The sequence below is a fragment of the Megascapheus bottae genome, chromosome 14, assembly GCF_031878675.1.
Source record: "Megascapheus bottae isolate mThoBot1 chromosome 14, mThoBot2.hap1, whole genome shotgun sequence".
In the NCBI taxonomy this organism is placed as follows: domain Eukaryota; kingdom Metazoa; phylum Chordata; class Mammalia; order Rodentia; family Geomyidae; genus Megascapheus; species Megascapheus bottae.
Window position 1 is genome coordinate 16,964,757 of NC_143522.1, and position 21,329 is coordinate 16,986,085.

General features: G+C 35.9%; 1 protein-coding gene across 12 annotated transcripts in view; it reads right to left on the reverse strand.

Annotated features, from left to right (window-relative positions):
• The window catches only part of Cep128 (centrosomal protein 128), a 340,438-nt gene that overhangs the window by 288,014 nt on the left and 31,095 nt on the right, over window positions 1-21,329 (reverse strand). For all 12 annotated transcript variants that reach the window (XR_016537579.1, XR_016537580.1, XR_016537581.1 and 9 more), the window contains exons 6-9: window positions 20,645-20,760; window positions 18,200-18,291; window positions 16,854-16,926; window positions 10,121-10,237 (exon numbers count right to left, since the gene is read on the reverse strand). Coding sequence is in view for 9 of the 12 variants with exons in the window: in XM_090344647.1 (XP_090200773.1) it covers window positions 10,121-10,237; window positions 16,854-16,926; window positions 18,200-18,291; window positions 20,645-20,760 (398 nt within the window). In the remaining 3 variants the exon portion in view is untranslated. The remainder of the gene's footprint in view (window positions 1-10,120; window positions 10,238-16,853; window positions 16,927-18,199; window positions 18,292-20,644; window positions 20,761-21,329) is intronic.

Consider the following 21,329-nt stretch of genomic DNA (forward strand, 5'->3'; position numbering starts at 1 on the left):
AATTACTTGACTATAACTTAACAGTGTAAATTAGTAAAAATAGAATTTTAGAGAAAGTTAAAATGAGAGGTGAAGAAAGAGGCAGGAAGTACATTGCATTTCATAATTAAGAGCCTTAGGTAACATTTTATAATAAAGTAGAAGGCATAAGAAGACATGACATAAGTGTTAATTATATAAGAGCCACACACTGACTATGCCACTGGAGATCCCACATAAGTGTTAATTATATAGAAAAGAAACCACAGTTGTTTCGGGGCAACTTTATATGACATCATCTCTTCAAACTGCAGCCTTCAAAGAGATCTAGTCACTAACAACTGGCAAGCTACTTCTATGATGTAGAATATAGTTGTAAGCTTTCAACTTTTGTTTTATCATTATTAAATGCTAGGCCCTTAATACCCTCTAATACTAAAATGACTGATAGAGGCTATGTCTACAGTATCCATGAACCATTCAGAAGTTTCCTTTACAATGAAATTTAAGAACCAAGTACAAATGTAAAATAGTCATCCTGTAAAATCTCTTGCAATTTCTTTTCTGGAGGAAGTTTTAGGAGAAGGTGCTTATAGAGCATTGAAGAAGGAATTTTAAAAGTGTTTTATTATCATCAAAACCCAAGAAAACAGATTAAGAAGTAAAAGTTGAGTAGGGGACTGGAAAGTATCAGTGAAATGAAGGAAGAAAAGAAAAAAAAAAAAAAGAAGACTAAAGAGTCTGATAGATCTGGTCCTGCACACTTCAAGCTATGCCAAATGGTGCTCAAGCACCTTTGAGAGGCAAATCCCATAATAACCAATCATTGTTTTTCATCCATTTCCTTTTTATCAGCATGTTGATATCAATGGCTTGTTTACAACCTCATAGAGAAGTGTGTTTATGGCAGCCTTGCAAGGGAAAGAATAAAATAATGCATGAGCAACAACAAACATAAAGGAGGGAAGAAAACAATTAGCATGGCATAAAATGATAAGACAAGAGCAGTGGTGTGAATCAGAGCTACTTTAAGTCAGAATGTAAATTAGCATTTCAGCTACTGCCTGACAAAGTACTAAACATGTATTTTGAAGAAGCAGAGTTAGGAAAATGACAACAATAATTTAAAGACACATCTCAGAGCGGGCACATACACACACACACACACACACATACATACACACACACATACACACACACACACACACACACAATGGCCTCTCCTAACGCAACTGTCTCAAAAGAGCCTACACTATCCAAAGTTTAAAATCACATTCCCTTCTTGGATAACAGTCATTGTCAATATCTCTTATTTCCTCAACCTGGGCATCCCCAATGCCAAGACATTTAAATGACTTTAAATCCACAAATGCCAGCACAGTACCTGACACATAGCAGGATGTGACAGTACTGATCACATGAATGGCATACTAACAGGAAACTGTGGGACACATAAGGCCCAACCAATGACCAGACAAAATTACAGATCTAAATACTGTTCTAACACTTGCCCATACTAGAACAAAGATATATTAAAATGATCCAATTTATGTGCTAATTACCTACTTATTAGTTATTAATTGCTTGGCTTCTCATTTCCTAAGCAATAAATAATACCAATTTCAATAGTGTGGGGAAAAAAAGATTAAGGGTACTTAACAGAAATATAATTAGAAATGCAGTGAAAACTGAGACAGCTTTCAAACATGTTATTCTATCAAATAAAGAAAAAAAGATAAGCAAAAAAAAATAAAAAGCATTAAGATACCTACAGAATATGAGTGATAAACCTGGCAGAACACTACATAAGGCAATGGTTGGTTATAGATGAGAAAAACAATGAGGATTACATCTAATTAAATATTATAACAAGAATCATTGGAACACTTGGGTAAAGCTGAGAAACATGAAGAGTGGACAGGAGTAAGAGAATATGTGATTTCAATGAAATGAACTCTGTGTTTGACCACATTTAAGAAGTTCATTCAATAGATGGAGGGAAAGAAGAAGCAGGGAAGAGGATGAAAAGTTGGGGTAGGGGGAGATCCTGAATAGGAAGCACAAAGGAATAGCACAGAGGCCGGCCAGGGCAGACGTGAGTTCCAGTATTTAGTGCAGTAGCTATCTTCATATGGAATGCTCGATCTATTTTAATAGTTAGCAGTGGGATGAAGGTAGTCACGGATTCAAATTTTAAAACAGTGAATCATTAATTAGATTTCTTTTAGTTGCAACATTTATACCAAGTATGCTAAGAAAAAAAAAAGCTAAGGGTATATATCTAATGAAAAATCACTTTGTAAATAAACTGGGCAACTTCAATAGGTGTTTCTTGCTTACAAATGGTGGTTCAATACTGACGACTAGTGGTTAAAGGATGTAGTAATTCCCTGTTACAAAGTTATCCCATGATGTTTGTCATTCAGTCTGAAACACTGAATGAAAGTCATGTGGAAAACCTTCCTTAAAAGTTGTTGCCCTTGGGGGAGTTTGGCCTAGTGGTGGAGTGCTTGCCTAGCATGCACGAAGACCCAGGTTCGATTCCTCGGTACCACATACATAGAAAAAACCCGGGAGTGGTACTGCGGCTCAAGTGGTAGAGCTCTATCCTTGAGAAAGTCCAAGGACAGTGGCTCAGGGCCTGAGCTCAAGACCAGGACTGGCAAAAAAAAAAAAAAAAAAAAAGTTGTTGCCCTTACACATTCAAAAACAAGAAAAACAAAATAACTGTATGTGCAGTCTCTTAAAAAGTCTTTACTGGGTGTGGCAGCGCACACCAGTACACACACACACACTCTGGAGGCTGAGACAGGAGGAAAGTAAGACTACGTAGCAAGACTGTCTCAAATACAAACCCAAGGAAAAACAAAGACAAGCTGTCTGCTGGTGGTTCATGCCTGTAATCCTAGCTACTCAAAAGGATGAGATCTGAGGATCATGGTTCAAACCAGCCTGAGAAAGAAAGTCTATGAGACTGATCTCCAACTGACCACCTTCTGGCCACCAGATGTGGAGCTGTGGCTCAAAGTAGATGAAAGCTAGCCTTAAGGGAAAAGCTCAGGGACAGAGCCTAGGCCCTGACTTCAAGCCCCATAACTGACAAGAAAAAAAAAAATCTTTCCTATCCATTACTTACAGTGTCTCATCACTAAAAATGAATAACAATGCTGTTGAACCACAAAGGAAACAGTTGTGTGGATGATCAGGTTCACATTCACAGAAATAAAGTAACGTTCTTCTAGAAATGATATCCCAGAAATTATATTTCAAAGGTCTTGTTTTTTTTTTTTTTGGAGGGGTGGATTAACTGTATTTTTTTTTGTCTTTTCTTTTTTGGCACTGGGGATCAAACCCAGGACGTTGTACTTCCTAGGCAAGCGCTTTGCCACTGAGCTACATCCCAGCCCCAAAGGTCTTGTTTTTTTAATATACGTATCTAGGTCCATTGTAAAATTTTCTTCCAGCCTGGTGGTATGACTCAACTGGCATACAATCTATTCAACAAGCACCAAGGTCTAAGTTCAAATCTCAGCATACCAAAAAATAAAAACCTGTCCTAAAGTATTTTTCTAACATATCTGTTATACACTAAAAATACCAAAAAATCCTTACATAAGAGAAAGCTTTAGGTAGTTTCATTTCTTATTTTTCAATACAATCTGAAAATCAACAACTTGCTATGTGACACTACTCTTTTTCTAAAACTGAATTGTGATGCAACTACTGAACAGTAATGGTAGTTGTATCATTAGTACATGCTAAACTTCAAAGAAGTAAAAACTTGTCTTCACTTTCTGCTCTGCAAGAATAAGAGCAACAGTATATAAAGTATATAAAAAGTGAGTGAAACCCATTTTTTCATCTGGATGATTCTAAGAACTTAACGGATCCTTTCCACTTGAAAGCAACATCCCCTTCCCCAGAAACTGCACTGAACAGCATCCCTGTGTGAAAAACACTACACTAGGTTGCAAGTCCAGCGATAAGACTAGACTGTGTGCACAAATTGTAAGCAAACAATTACAGGCTATTAAGTGCTGCACAAAGTAAATGTAATAGTGTGCAATAACACAGGAGCTCATCTAGAAGGCAAGGACACAGAAAGGCTCTCTGAAAGAGAGTATCTGAGGATGGGAAAGGACTTTGTGCTGGTTCAAAAGAAAAATATCAGGCAGGTGCTGGTGACTCACACCTGTAATCTTAGCCACTCAGGAAGTTCAGATTTGAGAATTAAAGTTTGAAGCCAGCATAGACAGGAAAGTCCATGAGACTCTTATCTCCAATTAATCACCGAAAAATCAGAGATGTAGAGCTATGGCCATGTAACAAAGTGTGAGCCTTTAGCAAAATAAAATCTCAGGGACAGCACTCAGGCCACGTGCCCATGTGCTGGCACACAAAAAAATTCAATGTATATCTTACAAAATCAAGAAAATTGAGGGAAGGGGTGGGCTTGGAGGAATGGGTAAGAATGATGGCGGAACATTGACCAAGACATGTTGTTTTCATAAACTGATTTGTTGGATGACAATTCCTTTATAAAATATCATTGAAAAACATAAAATACATCCTATTCAAACTATCCTGTCTACATAGTTCTATATTTATAATCAAATTTCTCAGGGACTATCAGGAAATATTTTTTATTATAATTTACAAAAGACCACAGCAGCTACAATAACTAAGACAATATGGCAACAGTGCAGGGGTCCACAAAGAGATTAAAACACAGATTCAATGGGAAACTATTTACATAACAGAAGCAGCATTTAGAGAGGAAAAGCCCAAGCATTCAAAACCCATGCTCTGACAACTTAAGACTTAGGTCTCTCTTCATTAAAAAAAATACAATCCTTGGGCTGGGAGTTTGCCTAGTGGTAAAGTGCTTGCCTAGCATACACAAAGACCCAGGTTCGATTCCTCAGTACCACATACACAGAAAAAAAGCCAGAAGTGGTGCTGAAGCTCAAGTGGTAGAGTGTTAGCCTTGAGAAAATCCAAGGACAGTGCTCAGGCCCTGAGCCCAAGCCCAGAACCGGCAAAAAAAAAAAAAAAAAAAAAAAATACAATCCTTGTGGAAATTCAAATAATCCAAAATATTAAAATGAACAAAAGCTATAAACAGGACAAACACAAACACAAATGAAGATGGATGACAAATACATAAGAAGCTGCTCAAATTCACTATTAAGGAAATGCAAATAAATGAGACTTCAATAGTACTGTGGCTGAGCTTAAAAACCAAGCAGATTCTATAGCATTATGGCCCTTTTGTTCAGACAAGAGAAAAAAACCAATAGAACAGAGTAAACCTTTCCTTTAAAACTCCAAACAATAACAGGAGACTGGTCTACTTCTACCAGTTTCTATTGATTGATACTGTTTTCAGTAAACAAAAATACTCACCAGCCTGACAAAAAAATTTAAGAAGAATAAAACTAGGAAAACTGATATGAACCTTGCGGGGCAGGGGGGAATAATCACCCTCAACCATGACTAAAAAAAATATAAAAGAACAGCCAGGCACTTGTGGCTCACACCTATAATCTTAGCTACTCAGGAGGCTGAGATCTGAGGATCGTGGTTCAAAGCCAGCCGGCGCACAAAAGTTGATGAGACTCTTTCCCCAATTAACCACCGGAAAATCTGGAGGTGGTGCTATAGCTCCAGAAATAGGGCGGTATCCTTGAGCTGAAGATATCAAGGATAGCACCCAGGTCCAGAGGTCAAGTTCCACATCTGACCAAAATAAATAAATTTATATATATTTATATATATAATAGCTAAGAGATTTTTGAAAGAAGTAATATATGGCATATTATTATAAAAAAAAAACAGGCACACTACATAAAGATTACTGGAGCTGCATCAACATTGTACTTTTTTCCTTTTAAATAGTACTATACATTTCTCCAGTATCTGATCTTTGTTATTATCATTAAGCAGTTGTACAAAGGGCTTTTGGTTTATCAGTTCAATGCATCTGTATTCATTCGTGTCACCCCTTTCATCGTTCTCCCATATCTTACTCAGTACCACTATCCTCACGAGTTACCTGGCTCCATTTCCATACATTTACACTCATCTGTCTACTATACTGCCAACCATTGTCTGCCCTCTCCACCCTCCTCTTCACCTTCCCCCGCACAGCACATATTCCAACTTCTTGGTAGTCATATTGTTAAACTGTAAGTTAGTTGTTCCAATGAAGGATACCACTGGAATCTTCCCTTGCATATTTCTTGAGAATGGTAAGTTTTGAGAATGGTAGCAGCCTTCCTCTGTAATCCTAGTTACTTAGTAGACTGAGGTCTAAGAATCATAATTTGAATCCAGCTCCAGCAGAAAATTCCATAAAACTCTAACCTTTGGTTAACCATCACTAAGCCAAAAGCGGGGCTGTGGCTAAAGTGGTAGAGTACCAGTCTTGAGCAATAACGCGAAGTGAGAGCTTGAGGCCCTAGGTTCAAGATCCAGTTATAACTTTTGCTAAGGTTAAAAATGTACATTTTTTAAGAGTACAAAAAGATCAGAGTGGCTGAGATCCACTGAATTCAACTTTTCATCACAAAACCCATCAATGACTATTAGCATAGAATACAAGAATTTCCAAAACTCTTTTAATATGTGCAAAGAAAGCAAAGCTTTCTTTCTCTCCTTAAACATGACCTTTCCAGAACAGTCTAAGCCATTTAACTTGGGAGTATGAAGAAGCCTAAATCAATCTTCTTTCTGTTTCCTCTGTACTGTTTATAATCCAAAACCACCTTTTAAAAACGTATAGGTCACTGCCTATATTAAAGTGACAAAATATGAAATTAAACATCTCTTATCAACAGTGATCCTCTATTATATTACCGCAGAATCCAAATCACAGCTCAAGCTTTTAGTCAAATTGACAATTACAGTACAAACACGCAGGCTTTGACTCTCAAGAACAGGGATAGGAGGCAATCTTCCTCTCCCCCTTTCTTTGTAATTTTGTACATTCTACAAAGAGAGAAGGAAATAAGTACAGAAAATTTCTCTAATTTTCGCTTGCAAAAAAGAACAATTGTCTCTTCAACACTATTCTTATGTTCACCAGATACAATTTGCCTTGAGAACAAATGTATAAAAATCAAGGTTAAAAAAAAGAGAGAGACTACCTACATGCTGTATCTAATTACTCAACCAAGTATCCTTTTCTAAGTAATTACCATCCAACAAGGTATGCCTCCTTTTGTGAAATAGAGCAAACTGAAATTTTAGAGATCAAAGCCGATTTTGCTTTCAAGCTTATGTTATAATTTTAGGGTTGCAATTTTAGTTCCTAATTTTGAATTGGCAGTATCTCCCAATGTCTAAAAAAAAACCTGTCAATTGATAAAGGTTAATGATCTTCAGACATACATAAATGCATTTTTAGAACTTTTAGGCAGTCGTTCCCTATGAGAAAAGTTTCTGATCTGTCTATTCCTTTTGATTCTTTTTCCAATTTTTTGAACTTTATACAAATCTAAGAAATATCTACAGATTTCAAAAAATGTACTTTCTATAATGATAATGACAAAATATAAACAATGCAATAAAATAAGAAGCCATCAGTCTTCACAAAGAGAGATGGAGACAAACAGACAAACAGATGGAAAGTTCTTCACTACTGTAGGATTTATCCGGCAATAGGAAGGATGGACTTTTTTTGGTGGTTATGGGGCTTGAACTCAGGGCATAGGCACTCCACCAATTTGAACCACTGTTCCACTTCTGGTTTTTGAGTAGTTATTTGGAGATAGTAGTCCCATGGGGACTTTTCTACATGAGCTGGCTTCAAACCATGATCCTTTGATCTCAGCCTCCTGAGGTAGGATCATAGGTGTGAGCCACCAGTAGACAACTGACTGAATTTTTCTTGTTAAGTCATCATTTGACACCACTTATAATAACTTTCAGATAAAAATCAATAAGGGTAAAGTATGGTTTAAAAACTCAGGGTATCAATTGTCCAGAAACAAGAACACACTAAATCTACTAGCACAGCGATGTTCATTGTAGCACTATTTACCATAGCAAAGATATGGAACCAACCCAAATGCCCCTTAGTTGATGAGTGGATCAACAAGATGTGGTATTTATACACAATGGAATTCTATGATGCTGTCAGAAAGAACGACTTTGCCCCATTTGTAAGGAAATGGAAAGACTTAGAAAAAATCATATTAAGTGAAGTAAGCCAGACTCAAAGGAACATAGGCCCAAGAGTCTCCCTCATTTGTCAAATTCAGTAGAAACCTTGGGCTCTCCTAGCAGAGATTTACAATAGAACAAAATGTAGAGACATAAGGCCAAATAGTATGACACTAAATGTAAGGACCTCCAGGATACGGAAACAAAAGCCATATAATGAGTGATTGTTGTCCTTAATGTACAATGTTATCACTCATGTCTTTTACCATCCCTTGGTTATCTCATATTGTTACAATATTTCACCTTGTTATCTGATATATTTTATATGTGCTTAATTGGTTATTTGAAATTGGATAGGGAAGGGGGGAAATCAAGATGAGCAGGGGAGGGAATGGGAGCCATGTCATGAGAAAGGGTATCTATGTTTGTGAAGTTATGCACCTTCTATCTGGTGAATATAATGTAACTCTTCTCTTAATCACAATAAAAAAAGTAATAAATAAAAAAATTCAGGGTATTTTTAGGACTCAAAATCTTTTCTCATAAAATAAATGATGGAATTTTTTTTAAAAAAAAAGAGGAAGAATGGCAGGCAACATCACAGTCAAGGGCTAGGTTTTCACCAGTAGTGTGACCTCTGCTACAAGACTTTGGAAATGTCACCAAACTAGTTATTGGGATTACCTGGTCAAAGTCTATAGCCTAAGCACAATCCTGAGAAAAAAAATTAATAATCTCAAAATGAAAGACAGTCTAGAAAATAAATTAATTACACTTTGTGCAGTTTCCTCCTGTATGACAACTGAAAAATTGTATCATTAAAGGAAATTATAAAGGTACAGTTAAATATTACATGTGAACTAGGAATTCTCTCTTGGACTGGCAAAGAACTTTGCTAGCAAATTTTGCCCAAAATCTTTAAATGAAATCAAAGTACTGCAATGATAATAACTTATTTTGATCACTGAATTGTGATTAAGAAAACATATAGAACAAATCATATGTTAAATATAAAAATATTTCAGAAAAAATATGTTGTATGTTTTGAACTGACATAGAAAAATGATAAAGCAAGTCTGATAAAATGTGACTATGAAAGGAATCAAAAGAAAAACTGGTTTTATCTTGTCATAAATATTAAATGTCAAAATAAAGAACACCAGCAGAGTAACATTCTACTGCATTTTGAGTTGGTTTGACGATAGTCTAATTCATGGGTTGACAAACTTCTACAAAGAGCCAGACGGCAGTACTGCAGCCCGACATTATACTTTATAACTACTACCTCTGCCACCAGGTCACAGAAGGCCCCACTCACAACAGAGAAATGAACAGGCAGGGCTGTGCTCCAATAAATCTTTATTTACAAAGCATGCTGTGAACCAGATTTAACCCATAAGCTATCTTTAAATGACCACATGATGCCAAAAATAATCAGAGCAAATACACTGCTAGCTAAACATTTTTTGAAAAAAATTTACTTTAAAAAAATTTGGAAAATATTTACTATACACTGGGAAAATTACTTTAAAGCATTAATACATTTATCTATGCAACAAATGGAGAAAGTAGATGTTAATGTTCAAAAAAAAAAAATTTGCCAAGGTCACACATAAAGGGCAATTATGAAACAAGGTAGTACCCTGAACATTATACTATAAGAATATGTTAAACTTGGGCTAGAAGTTTGGCCTAGTGGTAGAGTGCTTGCCTAACATGCACAAAGACCCAGGTTCACTTCCTCAATAACATATACACAGAAAAAGCTGGAAGCAGTCCTGTGGCTCAAGTGATAGAGCTATATAGCCTTGAGAAAGCCCAAGGACAGCGCTCAGGCCCTGAGTTCAAGACCCAGGACTGGCCAAAAAAGGAATATGTTAAACTTTTTCTAACATGGGTTTACTTCATCATCACATACAACCAGAAAATTAAATAAATTCAAGATTCACACTCCTACAGAACACTTGTCACAAACCTCCTGCAGCTTCAAGGACATACGTCCCAACTGGTCATGTCGTCTTTCCACCAGCTCTCTTTCTGTACGCATCTCTCTTTCTAGTTCCTGAAGACGCCGCTCTACACGATCTGAAACCTTAACAGAAATGAGAGAAAAAGAGAGATGAAGAGAGCTGGATGAGATTAAACCAAGGAGATACTGTGTGTCAGACACATCACTGACTAAAGCATGGAATTCTAATTTGTTAACTGGGCTCTTTCCAATGACTTAGAAAACACTTGACCTAAAAAGTCACTGGAAGTTACAAACAAAAGCAATCATTAGTCTCCAATTAATCCACACCTGGATCACAATAGTCGGGCTGCCGTTTTTCAAAGGACAATGTAATAATTCAATTACTATAGTTCAAAGTAATATACTAGAAAAGAGTGCCCTCTGGTGATATAGAGTAAAATGCCAGTTATGCCAACAATTGCATTCATTATCTAATTAATGATAAGCTGCTTTTAGTATGTTATTTTTATTAGCTATGTGGATAACCTGCTTAGGAAGGTAGTGATGTTTATGTGTAACTAGTAATCTTAGGGGTCTTTCATTAGCTTGTCTGGCTTTTAAACTGTGATCTTCTACAAATATCGAGCTGCAAAAGATCAAATTCTAAAGGCAAACTGGAAAATGGTTATTAGTTTGAATTATAAAATGGAGGAATTTTTAGTTCTGACACTAGATTTTCGTCACTAAAAATTGCCCAAATTCAAAGCCATATCTTATAGATTATAAAGTCCTCTAAATAAAATTTACATCATTTGACAATGTGTTTGGTGAACAGAAACATTTTGTCCTTACTTAAAAAGAAGTAATATGCTAGACACTAGTGGCTCATGCCCATACGAAAGAGACTAAGATCTGAGGATTGAAGTTCTAAGCCAGCCCAGGTGGAAAAGTCCATATAGCTATTAACCACCAGAAAAACAGAAGTTGCACTTAGGTTCAACATGGTAGAGCACTTAGCCTTGAACTGAGGAGTGCAAGGACAACACCCAGGCTCAGAGTTCAAGCCCCATGACTGACCAAAAGTAAAACAGGGACCAGGAAGGTAGGGCGGTAGCCTTGAGCTGAAGAGCTCAGGGACAATGCCCAGGCCCAGAGTTCAAGTCCCACAACTGAAGGAAAAAAAAAACAGGGACCAGGAGTTTGGCCTAGTGGTAGAGTGCTTGCCTAGCATGCACAAAGACCCGGGTTCAATTCCCTGGTACCACATACATAGAAAAAAGCTGGAAGTAGTGCTGTGGCTCAAGTAGTAGAGCTCTAACCTTGAGAAAAGTCCAAGGACAGTACTCAGGACCTGAGTTCAAGCCCCATGACTGGCAAAAAATATAAATGAAATAAAACAACTAAGATACTTACTATGATATTAACAGTGGTTTAGTAAAATCTCTAAATATTCTTTAGCAACAAGCTGCTAATTTATCCAGCCATCAACCTAATATCAAACTAACATGTTACTACTGCATCCCATATAAATAAGCATTGCTATAACAGAAAATAATTCTGGATAAATAATTTTTTTCAAAGTTGCATATTCATTTTGTTTTTTTCCAAAATGAACACAATTTTATTGTTCATTCTGATTATAAAAGTTATGTCAACACTTATCAAATAATAAACAATACAGAATCACTCCCATCTATTAAAATGGTCACCTTGAAAAAAACAGTGCTTGGAAGAATGAAGACAAATCAGAGCACTTCAGCTCTGTTGATAGAAGCAAGGAAGCTGCTGTGCACAATAACATCGCTAATCACCACAAAAATAATTACTAAGTATCATCTGACCCAGCCAGTGGTTTCTAGGTTTTATGCGATTATCTTAAACTAGAATCTCAAAGGGAAAAATCACGCACCCAAGCTATTAGCACCACTGTTCACAATAAAAGCATGCATATCCAAGAGCCAAAAGATGGAAGGACCAAACAGGTTAAAAAAAAAAAACAAATGTGGCCCAGTGCAGTGGCTCACACCTATAATCCTAGCTACTCAGGAGGCTGAGATCTGAAGACCTCGGTGCAAAGCCAGCCTGGGCACTAAATAATATCAGACTCTTATTTTCAATTAATCACTAGAAAATGGGAAGTGGGGCTGTGGCTCAAGGGGTAGGGTGGTAGCCTTGAGTTGAAGAGGTCAGGGACAGCATCCAGGCCCAGAGTTTAAGCCCCATGACCCACCAAAAAGAAAAAAAAAAAGTGGTACATATATATACCATGAAATATTAGGCAGCCTAAAGAAACTATCATACCACTATTATAAAGTACTTAAAAGTAGTCAAGTTCTTGATGACAGAGAGTAGAATAGTATAATATCCCCTGAATAGAAAAGATAATATTTTGTAATGTATTGGAAGGATAATACAAATAGAAGAATTCAAGTCACCTATACAAGATGACCTTGTGTAACTAAAAGAATCTTGGGTAAGAAACTTGAACCATAGAATGGAATGGATGTTATTTCTTAAATACAAAAAAGCAAAGTAAGTGTAAGCAAAAATAGTCTTAAATAGAAAGATACAATACATGGGGGCCGGGAGTTTGGCCTAGTGGTTAAAGTGCTTGCCTAGCATGCAATGAAGACCCGGGTTCGATTCCTCGGTACCACATACATAGAAAAAAGCCGGAAGTGGTGCTGAGGCTCAAGTGGTAGAGCTCTAGCCTTGAGAAAGTCCAAGGACAGTGCTCAGGCCCTGAGCTCAAGCCCAGGACTGGCAAAAAAAAAAAAAAAAAAAAAAGCTCACATGAGTTCAGCAAATGCTTTAATCTCTGCTTTGGTTGAGTCACCTATAAAAATGGGACTAATAATAAAGTACAATTCTAAAAAAAAAAAAAAGAAAGATACAATACATGATATCACATATTTATAATTTTGAGTCATGAGATCGTCCTAATAATTACCTTAAAGAAAGCATTATAAATACTATGAATCTTTTTCTATTTCTAATACCTAACGGAAAGTTATTAACTACTAATACTAAAAAGCTCTTATTTTTCAGGGTCTATATCAGTTAAATTTAGTACTAAATCATTGAAAGTCCTAAATTTGCATGTCTTTTATGAAACAAACAAAGAAAAAGAAAAGCTAGAAAAGCTTTTGAAGTTAGTATTTAATTCAAACAAAGCAAAAGCATTCTGTCCATGGGATTGTACTCTAACTTTAAAATATGTTCATTGTTCAGCTATTTAACAATACTTAAATACTTTAACATAAAATCTACTTAAATATATATATATATGTATACATACACACATACCTAGTGTGTGTGCATATATTGTAATACTCGTAATCTAGTGGTACTCACGTTATTTTAAATGCAGTATTGACAGTATTCATATAATCTTACTTATGAAGTACCCTTTCCAGAAACAGCTGGATGTTTATATTTTTGTATTTAATAGGGATCCTCCTATAGCCAACTAAAATCAACTGTTTTTTTTTCTATAAATAAATGAGCTGAACATATGACCCTCAACTAGGTAAAATCCAGACATGTCATGAATTTCAATTTCCCCTGATTTGAGCCCTATACTATATTGGTTATTTATCACCATAACTAAGTAGTAACAGAAAATATTTACCATAACATCATAACCATAAATAATAACTTCTCTCCAAAGACAAGTCTAAAACAAACCTGAAAATGTACAATTCACAATGGGTTAACAAATAAGATTATGGCATAAATGAAATCAAACTTTTTGTCTCTCAAGAAATGCATATTCCACAAGCTTTCAAGACCTAGTGTTCCTTTAATAAACAATTATAAGCTCAGAATAATATATAATACATGTGATCCACACTGGAGACCTGTAGAGGATAAGAGATTGTGGTTTATTTTCACTTAACATATTTTATAATATTTAAATGTTTTCCAAAGAAAACATGCATTACTTTGATAATTCTGTTTAAACTTAAATCGGGTAGCAAGAAACAGCTGTGGTCTGAGACTTTTACCACTCAAAGAACAAAACTTCCTTGACAGCATTCTATCTGTCATGACTGTCATGAATTCACACATAGGGCCCAATATGTCTAACAGTTATAAAATGCAAATGTTGATTTCAATTAGAATGAATCATAAAACTGATATTGTGCCCTATTGAAAAACTGTATGGCCTTCAGACAACCATCTAAAATTCAACAGTGTTATTCTCAAGTTTTGAATTAGGAAATTATCTTCAATGAGGACTGTACACATCCTTTGCAAATCTTATGAACCAGGCTGAGTGTCAAAGCTCCATAAAAAGGCAGTATGTGCAAGGCACTGGATTTGATCCCCCCCTCACCACAAAGATTATTTATTATTGTTGTTGTTGTTATTATAACCTTAATTTATAAGACAACATTAGTCTGACAAATTCTAGAAATACCTAAATTCTAAAATATACCTTGCTGTGAAAAACTTGTAGATATACAAGTCAGCTAACTACATAATTAGATATATCCAACTTTCTGGGTTTAGATGATTACAAATGTCTACTTCCTAGTGATTTGGGGACAATGAGCTTCCACAAGTGAGGTGAGCATAGTGAGTATAACATCTGGTTCTGCAATCACAACTTTACCGGGTGTGGGGTAATTCTTAATGCATCACAATGATGACAAAGTGGATGTGAGCAGGCTTTCATTGAATTCAGCTGACTGCTTCTACACAGTATCGACATTGTGACTATACAAAACAAGTTCTCCAGTACATGTAAAATAACCATCACTTACATCTAACTTCAAAAAGTAGTACAACAAAGTCAAATGGCATGACAGTACTAATGGATAGAACTGTAGCTCACTTAGTCCCATGAGGACCTCAGCAGAATACTGAAGATAATCTGAGTATGGATCAAAGCCCCTGTATAAACTTACTCTGAAGTTATATATCTACACAGCAAGTGAAAGAAGACTCATGCAGTATCTAAAGAAAATTTATATAATCATATGTACTAAAAATATACAACAATGTTACTAACTTGAAAGACTAAAATGGGGAAGATCATAATTTTGAGACTAGCCTGTGCAAAAAGTTCATAGAACCCACCTCAACCAATAGAAAAGGCTGGGATGCAGTGGCATGGACCTGTGCTTCAGCTACATGAAAGTATAAAAAGGATGGTGGCAGTCCAGATTAGCCTACACAAAAAGTAAGACTTCAAAAAATAATGAGCGCAAATAGAACCTGGGCACCACTTTCTAGAAAGCACAAGGGCCTGAGTTCAAATATCAGTACCATCAAAAGAACAACCATTTTTGTTTTAAAGGAAAGGGAGAGAAGGAGGGAGGGAGGGAGAGAGGGAAGAAGGGAGGGAGGGAGGGAAGAAAGAAAGAAAGAAAGAAAGAAAGAAAGAAAGAAAGAAAGAAAGAAAGAAAGAAAGAAAGGAAATTGTTGGCATATGTAGCCAATAATTTGCTTTCCAAAGTGAACTCAATCTATGGGAGGAACTTATCAAATGGAGAAAAATTCTCTACTTTTACTAAAAAAAAGTTAAATAAGGTATTTTAGAAGAAAAAACAATTATGCTAACTTTCCTTTTCTTGCAATAACAAGAGGTGGGAAATTAATAAATACTCATTATTCCTGAAGTTGACAAAGCTCATTGATACTTTCATTGAGTTTAGTGACAATTTCCATTGATGTTTTCTTCACCCAGAGATTATGATGGGAGACAATGAACACTATATACTGTATCTTATAATTTAACTTATTCCACCAATGACAGTAATTTTATTTAAAATAAACAGATGGGATGGGAGTGGTAGAGTGATTGCTTAGCATGCACAAAGACGGGGTTCGATTCCTCGATACCACCTACATAGAAAAAGCAGGAAGTGGTGCTGTGGCTCAAGTAGTAGAGCTTTAGCCTTGAGAAAGCCCAAGGACAGCACTCAGGCCTGAGTTCAAGCCCAGGACTGGGGTAAATAAATACATAAAATAAACAGATAATGAAAATCAATTGTGTTTGATCATGGAACTTGAGAATTAGGAATTTATCAACCACATCGAACAAACCACCCAGCAAGAGGTCTCTGCAGCACTATGATCACACCCTTATGTGAGGTGATCTGAAAATACCAAACAGGGTGTGATACAGAACCAATACAGAAAACACTCTGCAGCCAGATGTGGTGGCCACATCTGTATCATGCTTTAGAAGCCAGCCTGGGCCACATAAGGAGATCCTATCGCAAAAACATAAAGCCAGAAGAAATTAAAAAAAAAAAAAAATCAAATCTCAAGCCGGGCACAGTGGCTCACATCTGAAATCCTAGCTATTCAGGAGGCTGAGATCTGAGAATCATGGTTCGAAGACAGCCCAGGCACTAAAGATGGTGAAACTTTTATTTCTAACTAATCACTAGAAAACAGGAAATGGGGCTGTGGCTCCAGGGGTAGGGTGGTAGCCTGGAGCTGAAGAGCTCCAGGACAGCGTTCAGGCTCAGAGTTCAAGCCCCATGAGTTCCTCCCCCCCCCCCCCCCCCCCCCCCGCCAAAAAAAAATCAAATCTCTTACAAGCTATTGTGATATTTCAAACTTAAGATTTCTAAGGTTTACAAATACTTTATATAAGGTACTAAGAAAAGATTCTTTGACAAAATGGTATACACCACTCAAAAGACTAAATTCTGAGTAACTTCACTGTGATTAAGACTAGTACTGCTACCATGCTCCCATCGGCATGTAAAATAAAAGTTTATAAGCAGTATGTCCTCACCGCATCTTGTTTCTGGGATTCACTAAGTTTTTCACTCAGTTCTTCCAAAGCCCTTTTTGTTTCAGCATCCGACCTAGGCCAAGAAAGAAACAGATTTTAGATTGAATATTTAAGAAAATGCCCAAACTTAATGAATTTTGTAATCATTTATAATAATATTTGTAATAATTACATACAATACATACTAATCATACTTATGGTAACTTACTATAATAATAATTGCTATTACATAAGTCTACTGTATTGATTCTCCAATACCTAGAGGAGTTGTTACAACACAGACTGCTATACCTACCCCCAACATATCTGAATCAGTAAATCTGGAATACAGCCTAAGAAGTCTCACTTCTACAAAGTGGTACTGATACTGAGGACTTGTGAGTATGCAATACAAACTCTATCCTCATTTCCTCATCAAATTAATTGCATGATAAACAATCAAATGGTAAAAAAAGACTTATAAAGCACAACAAAATGCCCTCTGGGTCTATTTCCTACCAGCAACCAGGTACGACACACAAATTTGTCGGTTCTTTGTTATTTTCTTTTTAGCTTCATTTCCAACTCAATGTTTTCATCTGATTCATGATTTTGAAGTGCTTTGCTCACTAACTGAATATATGTCTTCCCGTTTTAAGTTGTATTGGTTACCTGTTCAATTTTACATAATATATACCATATGAACTATTCCGTAATAGTCAACATGATGCTTTTGGGCTTTCATTCTGTTCCATCCACATTTTAGATAAAGAATTTTTCATTATCTTTTGGGCTTATTTATCATGTCTGTCAAAATTTTCTTTCCACTCTTGACTGAATTGTCCATTCTCCTTGACTTGCTTTCTACTCAAGGACACTTACTTCCCCACTATAATTTAGAGTATACACACTTTGTGGGTAAAAATTATAGGGCTGTCTTTCTGGAGTTACTTCCACTTAATTCCTACGCTACTTTTACTATATCTTATAATCTGTATCTTAGTTACAATCTTATCTTATTTATATACTTAGACAATTTCCTCAGAAATGAGTTAAGAAAGTGCCTCTTCTAAGTTATGAATCTCTAGACTTATGTTTAGTTTTGTCTTTCCTGACTTTCACAGTTTCAGGCTGTCCTGAATTTCCCTCATTATCACCAGCTGATTTTTCTCCAGCCACATCCCTCTCATATAAAACAAAAAAAACCTCCCAAATAGTGGAACTCCTTTGGCATTTTGCTATATCCTTGATTCCTTGATACTCTTCTCTATAATTTTTTTCTTTATAATACAATTATAAGAATTAATTTATTCCCTAATAATTCATGCCTCTCCTAAAAACTACATAAAACCATATTCTAGCTTTACCGGCTTCTCCTAGAAACCTCCCTGTTGAAATCCTCTCCAAGACGAATTTGTTCACTGCTGAGGTCTCGGAGGTTCTGGTGAAAAGTATGAAGCTAGCAAAGGCAAAACACAGCATTTAGGATTCTGTTGAATTCTTCCACCAAAAGTCACTTAAAGTAAAAATCTTATTCTTCACAAAAATTCTACAATTTTGTTAATAATGAATAAGACAAATGCAAATAAATTCAAGTAGTAGAGCATCAGCCTTGAATGATAAAGCTAAGGGATAGTGGCCCAGCTCTGAGTTCAAGCCCCAGTAATGGCATAAAAAATAAATAAACAAAATAAAAAAGGACGTAAAAAAGAGTAGAGGTAATACAGTAGATGAATAACTGGTGCCCACTTATTGGCCATCATGATTTCATGATCTTCCAAATTTGCAAACAGAATCATCTTGACATGTCTTGTTACTCATTCCTACCTTCCTCACATGGCAATCTGATCTTCATGACCTATCAACTTAATTCACTGAGTAGCTTTTAAATCAATATACTTCTTGCCAATTCATTTATCCTCACCCAAGTGACCATCAGCTCACACCTGCCAAACAATATCTTCCTAACTAGTTTGTCCATATTGACTCCATTTTCTACACTAGGTCAAGAATGATCTTTCTATAACAATTCGGTTGGCCCCTTATGAGGCACTGCATTATCCCAAGACTTCTATGCTTCTGTAGCCTTCTCTAGATTGCTCATAGATGCTATTTTCCTTTCTGCCAAACTATTAGTTCTATGTAGAATGACTCAATCTTATTTGAGATCTCAACATAATCAGCTTTTGTTCAGAAAACCTCTGACTAGGACACACTACCATACCCCTGTATTCCTTTCTATTATCATATGCATCTTAGTCCAGTACTTTGTATATATTAATATACTCTGATTCATAGCTAATTCCTCAGCCAGATAATAATCGATGAAAACAGAAAGCTTCTACTCATCATTGCCTCAAAATGTAAATATTGTCCCAATGACAGAGGCACTGAATAAAAACAGAATAAAAAAGTAAATATGAGGCCAGGAAAATGGCCTACTGGTAGAATGCTTGCCTAGCATGTATGAAGCCCTGGGTTTGATTCCTCAGTATCACATAAACAGGAAAAGCCAGAAATGGTGTTGTGGCTCAAGTGGTAGAGCACTAGCCTTGAGAGAGCCCAACAATAGTGCCCAGACCCTGATTTCAAGCCCCAGAACTGGCAAAAAAAAAAAAAGGTATATATGGTTAAGTTACTGTTATTTGCTCTAAATTTCTTCATATAATCTGTGCTAGCAATCTGCATTTATCAAAATATGAGTCAAAAAAGTTTCCATAAGATTTTTCTTTTACATTTAATTCCATCTTTGCATTATGTTGCAGTTTCCTAAAACTAACTTTAAGAATCATTCCTACAACTAACAAAATGAAGATTTTAAAGTCAGAAATGTCCCCTAATGTTTATCTAATTACTTTGGCTCCCTAACACACAAAACAAAAGAAACTTGGCTCTGAACAGAGCTTGAAAAAAATAGAAAATATAGTCATAGAACTAATAATACCAGAAATCTTCAGTGAACACCAAAGCATAAAATTTCTTACATAGCTCCATTAGTGATTCAATAATCAGAAAAACACTAAATAGTGGAAAAATCAATAGCTCAACCACACAATGACAAACTTGTTCAAACTAAGCAAAATAGAAAACCCAAAATAGAAAATAGATAACCCACAGGGCTTTAAAAAAAAAAATGAGCAGCCTACACAGGGACAGAAACAAATATGCCCAACTAAATTTGACATACTCATTTGCACACATTCAGGACATATAATTTCTATAACATCTCTGGAACAAATGTGAAATAAATGTATAAAGTAAGCACTATGGTTCACTTCTATAAACTAACTACTAAAGAAACTGAGGTCTGAAAGATGACTGGTTCAAAACCAGCCCAGACAGAAAAGATTTCCTCTTCAAATAACTAGCATAAAAGCAAGGGTGAAGGCACTGGTCAAATGGTAGAGCACTAGTCAAACAAGTAAGCAGAGGAAGCATAAGGATCTGAATTCAAACACAAAAACAGGAAGCAAAGAACAAAAATACATAAATAAATAAACAGCCGGGGCCAGTGGCTAATCCTAGCTACTCAGGAAGCAAAGATATGAGAATCATAGCTTAAAACCAGCCTATGCAAACAAATTTTAGAGACTCTTATCTCCAATTAACCAGCAAGAAGCCAGAAGTAGAGGTATGGCTCAAGTGGCAGAGCTCAAGTCCTGAGTGAAAAATAAAACAAGAATAAAAAAGATCAATACAAAGTTATGCAAAGTCATATTGATCAAGTAACCGATTAGCTAAAATATAATCATGTAAACATTATTCCTTCATACAGAAATGCAAGAAAACACCACATACAAGTTACACAGTACCTGGGCCATGTCATCTGCCGTGGGAACAAACCGGACACCAGTTCTGGACTTACTTCGTTTGGTCCCCCATGGATCATAATCCTTAAGAGGTGAGGTAGGTGGAAAACGGTGGCTCTCTACATTGGAAAGAAAAGGAAGGGGATTGAAACAATACACGAGAAGAAATGATGTAAAAATACACTTCGAAGATGCACGCTAGTAGTAATACACACATATGCCTTTAGCCTACGCTATTTCCCAACAACTTGCTATACCTATAAAGTTCCACAATAGTAGCACTAACTTAGCCCTTAAAGCGGAAAATAAATGAACAATAGATTTAAACTGGTAAAAGAAAATGCCAAAGCTCTTTTTCATACTTCTAAAGAAGCTTTCTATTTTATACTAATGAAACAGCATTTCTCAAATAATATAATATACACCAATGTAATATATACTACCTAAGTATGCTATATTATATATTTTATGTTTTATATTCTGCATATATTATATAATAATGCAAATAATTGTAACATCCAAATAATCCAAAATCTGAACACTGAAAAACTAGTAGGAACTATGGAACAAATAAATAGTTATGTCCAATTTTTAACTCAAATATGAATCTTGGTATAAGTAAGATACACTATAGGAAAGCTTCCTTTTACTCCAGCCACTGACATCTAGCTTATACCAGGACTAAAAA